The 12,274-nt window shown below is 43.2% G+C and overlaps 1 protein-coding gene across 2 annotated transcripts in view; it reads left to right on the forward strand.

Annotated features, from left to right (window-relative positions):
* RGS7BP (regulator of G protein signaling 7 binding protein) overlaps nucleotides 1–12,274 on the forward strand; it is a 116,497-nt gene that overhangs the window by 91,683 nt on the left and 12,540 nt on the right. The window contains exons 4-5 of one of the 2 annotated variants that reach the window (XM_022596674.3): nucleotides 3,687–3,831; nucleotides 5,808–5,878. In XM_022596674.3, the coding sequence (XP_022452382.1) occupies nucleotides 3,687–3,831; nucleotides 5,808–5,878 (216 nt within the window). Of the gene's footprint in view, nucleotides 1–3,686; nucleotides 3,832–5,807; nucleotides 5,937–12,274 lie in introns of those variants that run through there. The other variant, XM_089908909.1, reaches the window with a different exon arrangement.

Raw genomic sequence — 12,274 nt, forward strand, 5'->3', positions numbered from 1 at the left:
ATCTCTAACCATAGTAACGTGGGAAAGAAAGCTGTATAACATATATAGTATAATTACTTTTTTTGATGCTGTATATCTGTTGAAATCATCTGATATGTAAGCTTTCATCTGGTACTGGACTTACAGAACTGAAGAAAACAGATAAGGTTCCTGGCCTTACATACTTTACATATCCAGTTTGGGAGATGGGAGATGAGAGTGGGGCTGGGGTGAGCAAATAATAAACCAGTTAGCAAATACATAAGTTTCTATTAGTGATAAGTGTTCTATTAAAGCAATAAACAGGGACTGTAGTGGGAGAGGATGCCCAGCGTAAAGTTAGTGCTATCAGTAAATGAGAGCAATTATGATCTCCCCACATATGTTCTGGAATTGAAAACCCCTACAATTCCTATCAATCTCTTGTCTTTCAAGATGTGCCAGCCAGAGAAGATGTAATATAATCAAAATTCTGCAGAGATTTTGTAAGCTGACAGAAAGCACCAAACTGCAAGTCCAGCATCCAAGTTTTTCATTCTTGTGCATCTGCATTAGCAGAGTTATATCTAGTCTCTGAAAATGAGGGAAAGGAGGGTGTACTTGGCATTGCAAGCTCATAGGCATGTTTCAGGAATACATGAATAATTATGTTACCTTTTTTTTAGGATGTTTTTGTCTTATGTAAGTAGAATTAGTACAGGAAGTGTACACAAAGTGATTGTGGATTGGACTTTACATATGTGTTTGTGTATAAGAGGAGTACATATGAAGGAGATAGAGGACTCCAAGAAGGAACATCACGCTATCTTGAGTCCTCCCTGTTTCCATGAATGAAAGTTTTGGGCTCTACAGTCCTGACCACAGGGTAGGGGCTACAGTGGCCCCACGCCAAGCAGAGCCCATAAAGCAGAGAATTTCTTTGTGTGAATCTTCTTCATCCACCATTTGCTATCCAAACCATACTCCATGGCATTTCAAACCCAAAAGAGCAGAACAGGAGCCATGTGTGCTTTCAGGTGGCCCTCTCCTTTAGAGCTCTGAAAAGCAGAGGGCTGTTTTGGGGGACACCCACCCTTTTGTCCCTCTCTCAAGTGCTAGCCACTCTTGCTCAGACTCACATCCCAAGGCTGACTGCTCAGAGATAGGTGCCAAGTGGACTGCATGTGTGCACTCTACCAGGAGATTCAATGCAAGTGCTTTTAAGAGGTCAGTGCCCTCCCACTGGGAAATGGTAATATGCTATGTACTTAATGGTAATATGCTATGTACTTAATTAATTTCTACCCAACAGCAATACCATAAAATTGGAAAAAACAATTCCATCACCCAGGATCAATGTGTATAAAGTATACACAAAAGGATCAAAAGTTTTCATCAGTAAACTTGTGTTTGTGCTTTGGTTGAATATTCAGAGGTCCACTTCTACTATAGGCTGATGAATGCTGTACAGTTAATTACCAGTTAATTGCTTGTCTCTTTCTCCTTGTGTTGCTACTACATGGGTTAGAAATGACAGGGATGAGATTTTTGCTAGTCGCCTTCAGATCAGGAATCCAAGGGAAAAGCTTCCCATTAGATTTTACCATAAAGAGCCTTCCTTTTCATAAGTGTTTTTGTTTTATTTTTTTAAACATGCAAAAACAATCATATTATGATTACGGAAATTGAGCTACGAGGTAACCAGGTGGAGCTGCCATCTCATGAATGTTCAATGATACAGGCTGTAACGATTTCTTAACAACCAGTCTGGAGATGTAGCTACATAATACAAATAAAACTGGTTGAAAGAGTGAAAGCAACAATATAGCTACCATTTATACCAGACTACATAATATTATACAACAGCTTTGTAATTATTTGTTTTTTTGGTTTTTTTGTGGTACGCGGGCCTCTCACTGTTGTGGCCTCTCCCATTGCGGAGCACAGTCTCTGGACGCGTAGGCTCAGCGGCCATGGCTCACGGGCCCAGCCGCTCCGCGGCATGTGGGATCTTCCCAGACCAGGGCACGAACCCGCGTTGCCTATCTCCAGCACTTTAAGCTCCATGAGACAAAGACTATCCTTTCTTTCACCTCTGTCTCTCTAGTACCAAGCCCAGTACCCGATACTTAGCTGACACGCAGGAAATATTGTGAGTGAATGAACAAGTGATTAATGAACAACTGAAAAAGCCAGGTTTAAAACCCAGTTCTTCGAAACTGAGTTATTTGTAATGAGGTGGATGGACCTAGAATGTGTCATACAGAGTGAAGTCAGAAAGAGAAAAACAAATACCATATGTTAATGCACATATATGGAATCGAAAACAACAGTACTGATGAACCTAGTGGCAGGGCAGGAATAAAGATGCAGATGTGGAAAACAGACTTGAGGACACAGAGTGGGGAGGGGAAGCTGGGATGAAGTAAGAGAGTAGCATTGACATATATACACTACCAAATGTAAAATGGCTAGTGGGAAGCTGTTGCATAGCACAAGGAAATCAGCTTGATGCTTTGTGATGACCTAGAAGGGTGAGATAGGGAGGGTGGGAGGGAGGCTCAAGAGGGAGGGGATATGGGGATATATGTATACCTATAGCTGATTCACTTTGTTGCACAGCAGAAACTAACACAACATTGTAAAGCAATTATACTACAATAAAGATATATTTTAAAAATGAAAGTAAATAAATAAAACCCAGTTCTTGAGAATTCCCTGGCAGTCCAATGGTTAGAGCTCGGCGCTCTCACTGCTGGGGCCCCAGGTTCGATCCCTGGTCAGGGAACTGAGATCCCGCAAGCCATGCGGCACAGCAGGAAAACACACACACACACAAATAAAAAATGAACACCCAGTTCTTGGGCCTCGTATGCCATTCCCACGATAGCAAGATACACCCTTGCAGATACCCAGAAGTTCAAGGCAGAATAAAAGACATTAACAGAGGATATCGGGGCCATGGACTATAACTCCCATTTAATTTCATATGAATGTATGGCCTAACCAATTCGGAGATTTGTTTCCAGAAAGTATTGATTTATTCCCTTGAGATCAGTCCCGGTAAATACAAGTCTTAGTGCATTGGCAGTTCACTACTGTGGATGGCTCCCCAGTACATGGTGCTTTAGTTGATTGCACTTTGTGGTCTCAGCAGAGTGGGGCTGGATCTTGAGACTGGGCTCTTTCCTCATAGAATGATACCCTGAAGGAGGTCGGAGAGCCAAGGAAATGGAAGGCAGGTCCATAATCTCTGCCGCTTCTCACAGGCCCAGAGGGCTAGTGTCAGAATCAGAGAGAACGGCAGGAGGTCCTATTTCTTCTGCTGGGTGTCACCTGCCCCTGGCCCTTTTACCTGCCCCTGCATCTGAGGACCGAAAAAGCAGCACAATTTCACAGGCTGAATCTCCTCTCCCTAGCTGATCCGATCTAACTCACGAAGAATGGGTTACAAAGCACCAATACTCCATCAAAGGCAGGGCCCTTACTTTAATCTTGATCTTCAGGTTGCATTGACCTCAGATAGCTTTCCCAGAATGTTGTGAAAATATGCTACACACACACACACACACACACACACACACATTACTTTAGTATTCAAAGAAGTTTCTAGGGTTAATGGAGCATTTGACTCAAAGCATAGCCAACGTTTGCAGTGATATCTTGGGTATACAATTTGCATTTATGATTTCTTATCCTCTTCTCTTTACCAACACCAACCCCCTTAGGAAAGGAGCCTGGAGGGGGAACCAAGAGTTTGGATTGCAAGATTGAGGAGTGTGCTGAAACACCTGCTCTAGAGGACTCATCATCCCCTGCGGATATTCAGCAACATTCCTGGCAGGTTTCCACAGACATTGAGAACACTGAAAGGTAAGTGGGAAGTTACCCTAAATAGACTGCCAACCCTCCTCTAGTTAACACTCAGGGGCTAGAGAGAGTCGAGATTTTCTCTTTCAGATTCAGAAGCAGAGCTCTCAGTAAACGGAGATGAGAGACGGTAAGGGTTCCAAATCCATCTGCGGAATGACAGCAGAGCCTCCAGGAGATGTGGGCTCCCAGGCCTCTGCTTTTCCCACTCCACCAGTCTTGCATCTCCATGGAGATGAAAATGGAGTGCTTCCTTGGGAAGGGAGAAAGGTGGATCTATATACCCATCACAGCTCACCCACCAGGATGGGTCCCAAAATCTCCATTTGTTTAAGGGAGAAGAATTCAAAATCGTGCAAAGATGTCTCCAGTAGATTCTCAGATTTCAGGTGTATGGCATGGCCTATTCAGTTGCCAGTCAGGGGCTGAGTGTTCTGTCCAGTTCACAGACAGCTTTCCAAAGGGCTGTCTCTTACTCTCCCAGGATGTAGATGATGGCCCCTTAGTGGTCAAAGTGAGTTAATGCATTTGTCTTAACAAGCAGTAGCTCACGGCTAGAGAGGGAGTTTCTTTCTTGGGAAGAAGAGATTCTACAGTGATTCTATTTCATTTGGGAAAAGGAAGCAATAACAATAATATAATCATAAACGCATCTAGATGCTAAAAATTCCATTCTGTGAGGCAGAGGGACAAGCCCCTTGTTTATTGGCCTTCACACTGATATCTTGTCCTTTGCTACTGATGTCCCCAGAGCCAGCACGAAGCCGCTGAACACTAGGCAATTCCATCTAGGACTCTGTGTGTGTGGGGTTGAGTCATTGACAAGATAATGAACGCTATTTTTTTATTTTTAGAAATGTATCACACAGTGACATTTAGAGCCATTGTAGTTCTACTTTCAGATTGTAATATAATTCTAAAGCTAATTAACCAAATTTCTGTGTTTATAGAAAATTGAAGCATGTGGTAATTACGTGCTATTAATAAAACTGGGATTTTGTCTAAGCTTGGAAATCCAACAATTCAAACAATAAAGCTGTTTGGCACAGTTTGGTAGAGCCATAGACAAATGATGAGTGATTTCTCTTAATTTATAAAGTAGAAAATGCTTTGCTCTATTCCCAGGAATATCTGCCAAAGTGCCATGGTCAGTGTGCAATCCTTCAGCAAAGCCATGTTCCTTCTCAGAAACCTCGCACAGAATCTCTATCCAAGCCTTTTAAGCTTGTCAGAGAGCAAGCTACGGCTGATAATAATAATAGGAGAGTCTAGCCCTCAGCGTTGGAGGTATTTCAGTTCAGCCTAAAAGTTCAGATTCTGGTCAAAGGCGGTGGGAGTGACTGGGAGAAGTAGGCACAGTAGACCTGGTCTGGGAGGGGGCTTCCTTGCTTCTCCCTATCACTTCGCCCTAAGAAATCCGTGGGTCTCAAACTGGGCTGCACATTAAAAACATTCCAAGCCAATTTAATGTGTTGACCCTTGGGAATGCTTAACACCTGTGTTGCTGTGAATTCCAATCACGATAATGAGAGACGACAGGGAGTGAAACCACACAGGCAGGACAGCCCTTGGACCAGATGAGAACATCATCACCCAGCCTCAGCTTTGCCCAGGGTTCTCCTGTTGTTCTAGTTGCGTGCCCTTCACCTGCCCTTGGAAACGTGAAGTACTGTCCTCATTACCAGAGGCTCTTCTCTGATCTCAGCCAGGTCCAACTGAAGGCAGATATGAGGGCTCCTATAGCAGAATGCCCTGCGGAAACGTGTGTCAGAGTAATTCTTATTCCTTCCAGAGCCAACCCAACTCAGATTTTCTTTTTTCTTATACAAGCAAAATAAATGCAATATTTGCCTACTGGAAGCTCGAGCTGGTACAGTTAGGCACAGACTTTGTCCTTCAGTTGTCTCACAGAACAGACGGTTTGAGATTACATTTCAAAACTTTACAGCTGATAGTTTTTCTTTTTATCAATTTTACAGAGACATGCGAGAAATGAAAAACCTTTTAAGCAAACTCAGGGAAACTATGCCTTTACCATTGAAAAATCAAGGTGAGTCTTGTCATTTCTCTTTGAGGCAGAGGATGTTTTTAACATGATAACCTTGGGTCTTGTTTCTTCAGAAATTAAAGCAAGTTTGTTGTTTTTACACAAGCAGTAGAAGGCATTGAGCCTACAGTTGTCTTTCCTCGAGAAGACAAGCGAATGAGAAGTTTATCAGGTGAATGCAGTTTTGCTCTGAGGGGGAGCTGAGAAACACTCTGATGACACAACAGACACCTCCTCCACTGGCCCTATCAGTCAAGAGCATTTATTCATTGTATACGCTGTGAAAAGCACCACACCATGTGTGGCAAACACAAAAGAACTGAAGACTTGGCCCTTTAAGAAGTTTACAGCCAAGCGGAAGAGACTTAAGAACACTTCCAAAGGAAGATCCCTGCCAACCACGTGTTGTGTTGTTATCTAAACAAAGTAATAGTAATAATTAACATAAATTGCCACTGTGATTTTGCATCCAATTCCAATGTATGGGGGTTTTTCCAAACCACCAAGCAATTATCGGACACCAGCTGGGTGTCCTGCAGTTCAACTGAATTCTGACACTAACTGGGGACAGCGTCGGATTCCATGAGTTAAGGGTTCAGTAGTCCTAAAAGACTGCCCGCCCTCAGCCCCAACTTTAGACACCAATCCCAAGTCCAGGTTGTCACCTGAGCTTCTGACATCCAGCTATAGATCAGAGGGTCCAATGAACTCCTTCTTAGGTTCAGTTAGTTCACTAGAGCAGCTCACAGAACTCAGAGAAACATTTTACTTACCAGATCACCGGTTTATTATTACAGGATATAACTCAGGAACAGCCAGAGAGAAGAGATGCACAGGGCAAGGTATGGGGAAAGGGCACAGAAATCCCATGCCCTCTCCAGGAGCACCACTCTCCCCAGTCTCAGAAGCTCTCCAAACCCTGTCCTTTTGAGTTTTTATAGTGGCTTCTTACACAGGCATGACCGATTAAATCACTGGCCATAGGCAATTGATTCAACTTCCAGCCCCTCTCCCCTCCCTGGAAGTCAGGGGGTGGGACTGAAATTGTTAACCCTCCAATCACATAGTTGATTCTCCTAGCAACCAGCCCCCATCCTCAGGTGTTTTCCAAAAGTCACATCATTAACATAACAAAAGACATCTTTATTGCTCTCTAAGGAAGTTCCCAGAGTTTTGGTAGCTCTGTGCCAAGAATGAGGTCAGAGACCAAATATATATAAATTACAATATCACAGCCACTACCCTAAATACCTTAGATGTATTAACTACATTAACTTATTTAATTCTAATAACAGCTTTGAGGGAAATGCTATTCATGTTTCCCAATTTACAGGAAACTGAGGCACAGAGAGGTTAACTAACTTGGCCAAGGTCACACAGACTGTAAGTAGAAAGGCTGAGCTGTGATCCCAGGTAGCCTGTCTCCGGAACTATCCTATGGGCGTATACACCAGAAAAGGAAGCAGAAACACAGAAAGGGAAAGGGGATATTCACTAGAATGTAAGTTCTGTGAGGGGAGGGCCTCTGTATGCTTTTGTTAACTGTTTTATCTTCAGTACCTAGAGAAATGCTCGGAACATAGTAGAATAACACCCAGCATAAACATTAAATGTTTGTTCAACCTGCACCCAACTTTGCAGCCCCAGAGTCTGAAGATATGTACAAAGGACTAATAATAATCACTTTCACTAAGCACATATGGCCAGAGCAGCCTTAAGGGAAGCATCAGCTTCAGAGGGTGGTCCATAGAGGGTGGAGAAAGGGTTTTTAGAAGTAAGAAAGATACACCTTGTTTCCACCGAGCAAAGCCCAGGCGGGAGGGAGGGCAGGGTGCTGCTTGCCTCTGGGTGAGGAGGGAGAAGATTTGGCAGCAGAGCGGGAGCTCCACTTGGCTCAAGGAGCAGCGTGGCAGAAGGTGGAGAGGTGGAGGTGAGAACACCAGACAGTGTAGTGTGACCTGAGCTGCAAGGGACGGAGGCAGGTAACAGAAAATAAGAGGCGGGCGATTGACATATATACAATCATAGGTATAAAGTGGATAACTAATAAGAACCTGCTGTATAAAAGAAATAAAATTCAATTAAAAAATAAATAAAATTTAATAATAAGAAAAGTAAAAAAAAAAAAGAAAGAAAGAAAAGAAAAGAAGAGACCAGCAATGTGGTGCATCAGGTAAACTGCAAGCACCCCCAAAGGGCCTGGTGACCGAGGGTTCCTGGCTTGAGCCGTCGGTACAGTGTTTGGGAGGCCTTGTAGGGTTTTAAGAAAACAGTGTTTTACTACAGAGTGTTGTAGTAATGAGAGCCCTCTGGACACAGCCTGCAAGTTTGCTGCTAGAAATAAGCATGGTTAAGGCTAGCCTTGGGTTCCGACGCTTGCTCTGCCATTTTCCTGGAACAAGTAGTTTAACTTCTGGAAATGTACATTTCCTTATCCCTGAAAAAGAAATTAGACCACCTACTTCAGAGGCTTGTTGTAAGGATTAAATGATTAAACGCATGTCAATGCCCACTACCAACCTTACAGAGAGCAAGCGCTCAACAGATGCATTATTATTATTGTTATTATTGATATTTACCAGCTGGCCCACCAACCTAGTTCAGGAAAACTCCAAATCATCATTAAATTGAACAATACCTGCTACATTTCACTCTGAAGCAGACTATGTGTAGCATCCATGAAAGGTTGATCCTGAGCCAGCTCTCCAGAATATTGATCTCTGAGACTTTGGATTTGGGGCTCATGTCTGAAGCTATCCTCACCTTTGTATTATGTAGGGCAAGTCCCCCCCACCAACAGGATGTGGTTGGTCTTCTTTTACTTCACATCCAGTTGCTTAGGAGGATGACAACCCACAGCCCCCCAGGCTGAGTTTCATGGATGCCATAGCCTATATTTTAAATTAAATATCTGAAACATTCCCTCTATATTTAGTGAAAGTTCATCCAACAGTTTTTGAATCGGGCATTATTGGAAAAATAGAAATTTTATTTTCTTTACTTAGGACATTTTTATAATCACAAAAAGTATAATAGAAATACTGGGACGTCCCTGGCAGTCCTGTGGTTAAGTCTCTGCGCTTCCACTGCAGGGGGTGTGGGTTCGATCCCTGGTCAGAGATCTAAGATCCCACATGTCAAGTGGTGTGGCCAGAAAAATCCAAAATTATAGTAGAAATATTTTGTATGACTTTGTATTACTTTTATAAATGGAAAAAATAATTAGAATTTTAAATACATTTTAAAAATATAATAATAGTAATGAATGATTGATAATATGAGTGAAAACACAAGTGAAAAGGGAAAAATCGAAACAAGTGATGCCTAGGACTTGAACCCTAAATCCATTTGGGCCATGCAAAGGAAAAAGCTAGGAGATAGAAGGACTTCTTCAGGAGGGAGTAATGCTGTATGATTTTAAAATAATTTTTAAAATTCAGGTGAAGTCTTGTGGGAAATTAAGGTTTCTTCATTGGGGGGAGAAATGGGAACCCTTAGCACGTGAAGATACATCTCTGTTCTGAGCATGTTTAATGGGTACTCACAGCAAGACGTCACTGGGAGCGGAGCGGTGGGGAAGGGGAATGCAAGTCTCCGCTGGGATGTCTGAGAAGGCCTGAAGGAAGGAGAGCAGGTCTGTTGGAGTCACCATGGGAACATTTTTTAGCAGATGCATGCGGCACTATTTTAATCAGCAGATCAGCCAGATCCCTCTCTCTGCGTATACCAAGATAGAGCATAGAGGCTGCCCCATGACCTTCCTGGAATTCTTTCCAGGAGATTGATTTATTACACAGGTCTAATCTATGCAGAAAATGATGTGGGGTGAAATGTGGGAAAATGTGTTCCAGTTTTTTTCTGTAGGACCTTATTGTCAAAACATAATTCTAACTGGATGAAAAGCATTATAGAGAGCCATCTGTTTTCCTTCTGCCTGCTTCTTTCCTTTCTCTTTTCATTCCATTTACACGTGAGTTTGAAGCAGAGAGAAAAAGGGAAAAGATACTGCTCCTGGTCCCCCTTTTTCCTACACAAACCCTGACCATGTGGAAATCCTGCCAGGCACGTACAGGGTGCGGGTGGGGAACCCACACTGGAAATGCTCTGAATCCCCTGTTCTCCAGACTCCATCCTGTCCCGCAACTCAGAAATTCTTCCATGTTGATTTGAGCATTTCAAGATTGAATCCTATCTTCCCGCCTTCCCACCACAATCAAAACTTGACTCAACAACAATATGCTTTAAATTGATTTCCAGTGACAAATAAAGGAAGGTGGCCAAGATCAGGAATTGTAATGGATAGTGATTATGCCTTTATTTGAGATGGGACCTTTGCTTCTGTGCTTCCAGTTTAAGGCTGGAGACAGAGGTGCACAGAAGAAAACTCCCTTGCTCGGCTGCAGCTCCCGGCAGCCTCCCGGCAACGTCCAGGTCTCCTGGCTCTCAGCCCTCTGTCCTTTCCTCTGCTTCAGCACCTCTCCTGTCCTACATTCCAGGTCACTGGCAGTGCTGTAGGGAGCTTCATTAATTATGAGAGTCTTGCTGTGTCAAATGGATTACAAATGGAACCACCTGTGTAGAGCCCACAAAGTTACCGACAAAGGCTAAAAGGAGATGGGAAAGTGAAGGACAAGCATCTTCTAAATGCAGGCTGTAATCAAACAAAACACTGCAGAAATAATTTAAGCCTGAAAGACAGTTTCACCTTTTCCAAAATTCTGACTTCATGAATGCTGTGTGGTGTGTCAATACATTTACTCTTGCCTAGAATTCGGTTGGTGGTACCATGCATTAGAGTCTGTCTGAAGTGGATCAGTCAGGAATTGCAGCTGTTCTAGAATGGGCCCCCTCCTGCAGACAGTCCTACTCCAGACTAAACTGGGCCTAGGAACAGTTCCCCCATTCTCTATACCCCTGATCCACTCCAATCTGGACGTGCATAACTAGAACCAACATAGCCATGGCAAGCGGAAGAGTTCTCTGGCATCTGGCTGAAGAACATTGAGCAGTTATGTCACCTGCTAGCCTGGAGATGACTTTTTAGGTCCTTCCCCAGCACCTCATATAAAGACTTTCTGTGCCTCAAGTTGGTGTCTGAATGTCACTCTGGGCAGTTTTTTGTTTTGTTTTTTAATTAATTAATTAATTTTTGGCTCCATTGCGTCTTCGTTGCTGCACGTGGGCTTTCTCTAGTTGTGGCGAGCAGGGGCTACTCTTCGTTGCAGTGCGTGGGCTTCTCATTGTGGTGGCTTCTCTTGTTGCAGAGCACAGGCTCTAGGCTCACGGGCTTCAGTAGTTGCAGCACGCAGGCTCAGTAGTTGTGGCACACGGGCTTAGTTGCTCTGCGGCATGTGGGATCTTCCCAGACCAGGGCTTGAACCCATGTCCCCTGCATTGGCAGGCAGATTCTTAACCACTGTGCCACCAGGGAATTTCACTCTAGGAAGTTTTACTGGTTACCCCAGATCCTTTGCAATCTCTACAACATTTTGCCCAGGATTCAGCATGACATATGCTATCCCTCCCCCGCTCCTCCAATCTAATCCACTCATCACTGATCACACATCAGTTTCTAAATACATTACTCTAATTATGTTGAGCCACTACTCAAATTTTATGTGTCTACACATTGTCCATTGAAGGAAAAACAGACTTCTCACCTCATCATTTCTTGTCCCCACCATCATCCAACATGTGATAGTCACTTACAATATGCCAGATTCTGTGTCAGGTGCTGGGGATGATTCTGCCTAGAGGCTTTCCATCTCAACAGGACAGAATGGGATGAGAATCACCTGGGAAGCTTTTTCAAATGACATAAGCCTCCCCTTGCAGAGATTGTGATGGAGCCTTCAGGGTATGACATGTGAACTCTGGAAACAACTAACACACACACACACACACACACACATACTATTGGAAAGACAAAAAAATAGCTCTTAAAATGCAACTATTAGTTAGATACAGGTTGCTATAAGGGTATATTAATAGTTAGAAACAGGTTGCTACAAGGGCATATTGGATTCTCACCTAGTCAGATTTTAGTTGTAAATGGGGAAGGAGAAGACAGGAGTAATTGAGAATTGCTTTTTGGAAAGTATCTGAGCTGAGATTTTTTAGGATAAATTGAAATTAGCTAAAGAAAAAGATAGAAAGAAGAGAGTCTAGGCAGAAGATTCTGAATGTGTGAAGGTGTCTGAGGAGATGACAGAGCAGGGCATTTTGATGAACTATAAATACTTCATTATTTGGGAAAGTGGTTAGAAAAGAGGCTTAAGGACTTCCCTGGTGGCACAGTGGTTAAGAATCTGCCTGCCAATGCAGGGGACACAGGTTTGAGTCCTGGTCTGGGAAGATCCCATATGCCATGGAGCAACTAAGCTTGTGCGCCACAATTAC

This window comes from Delphinapterus leucas, chromosome 3, assembly GCF_059928025.1.
Source record: "Delphinapterus leucas isolate spDelLeu-1000000601 "Yukka" chromosome 3, BTC_Dleu_Yukka2, whole genome shotgun sequence".
Taxonomy (NCBI): domain Eukaryota; kingdom Metazoa; phylum Chordata; class Mammalia; order Artiodactyla; family Monodontidae; genus Delphinapterus; species Delphinapterus leucas.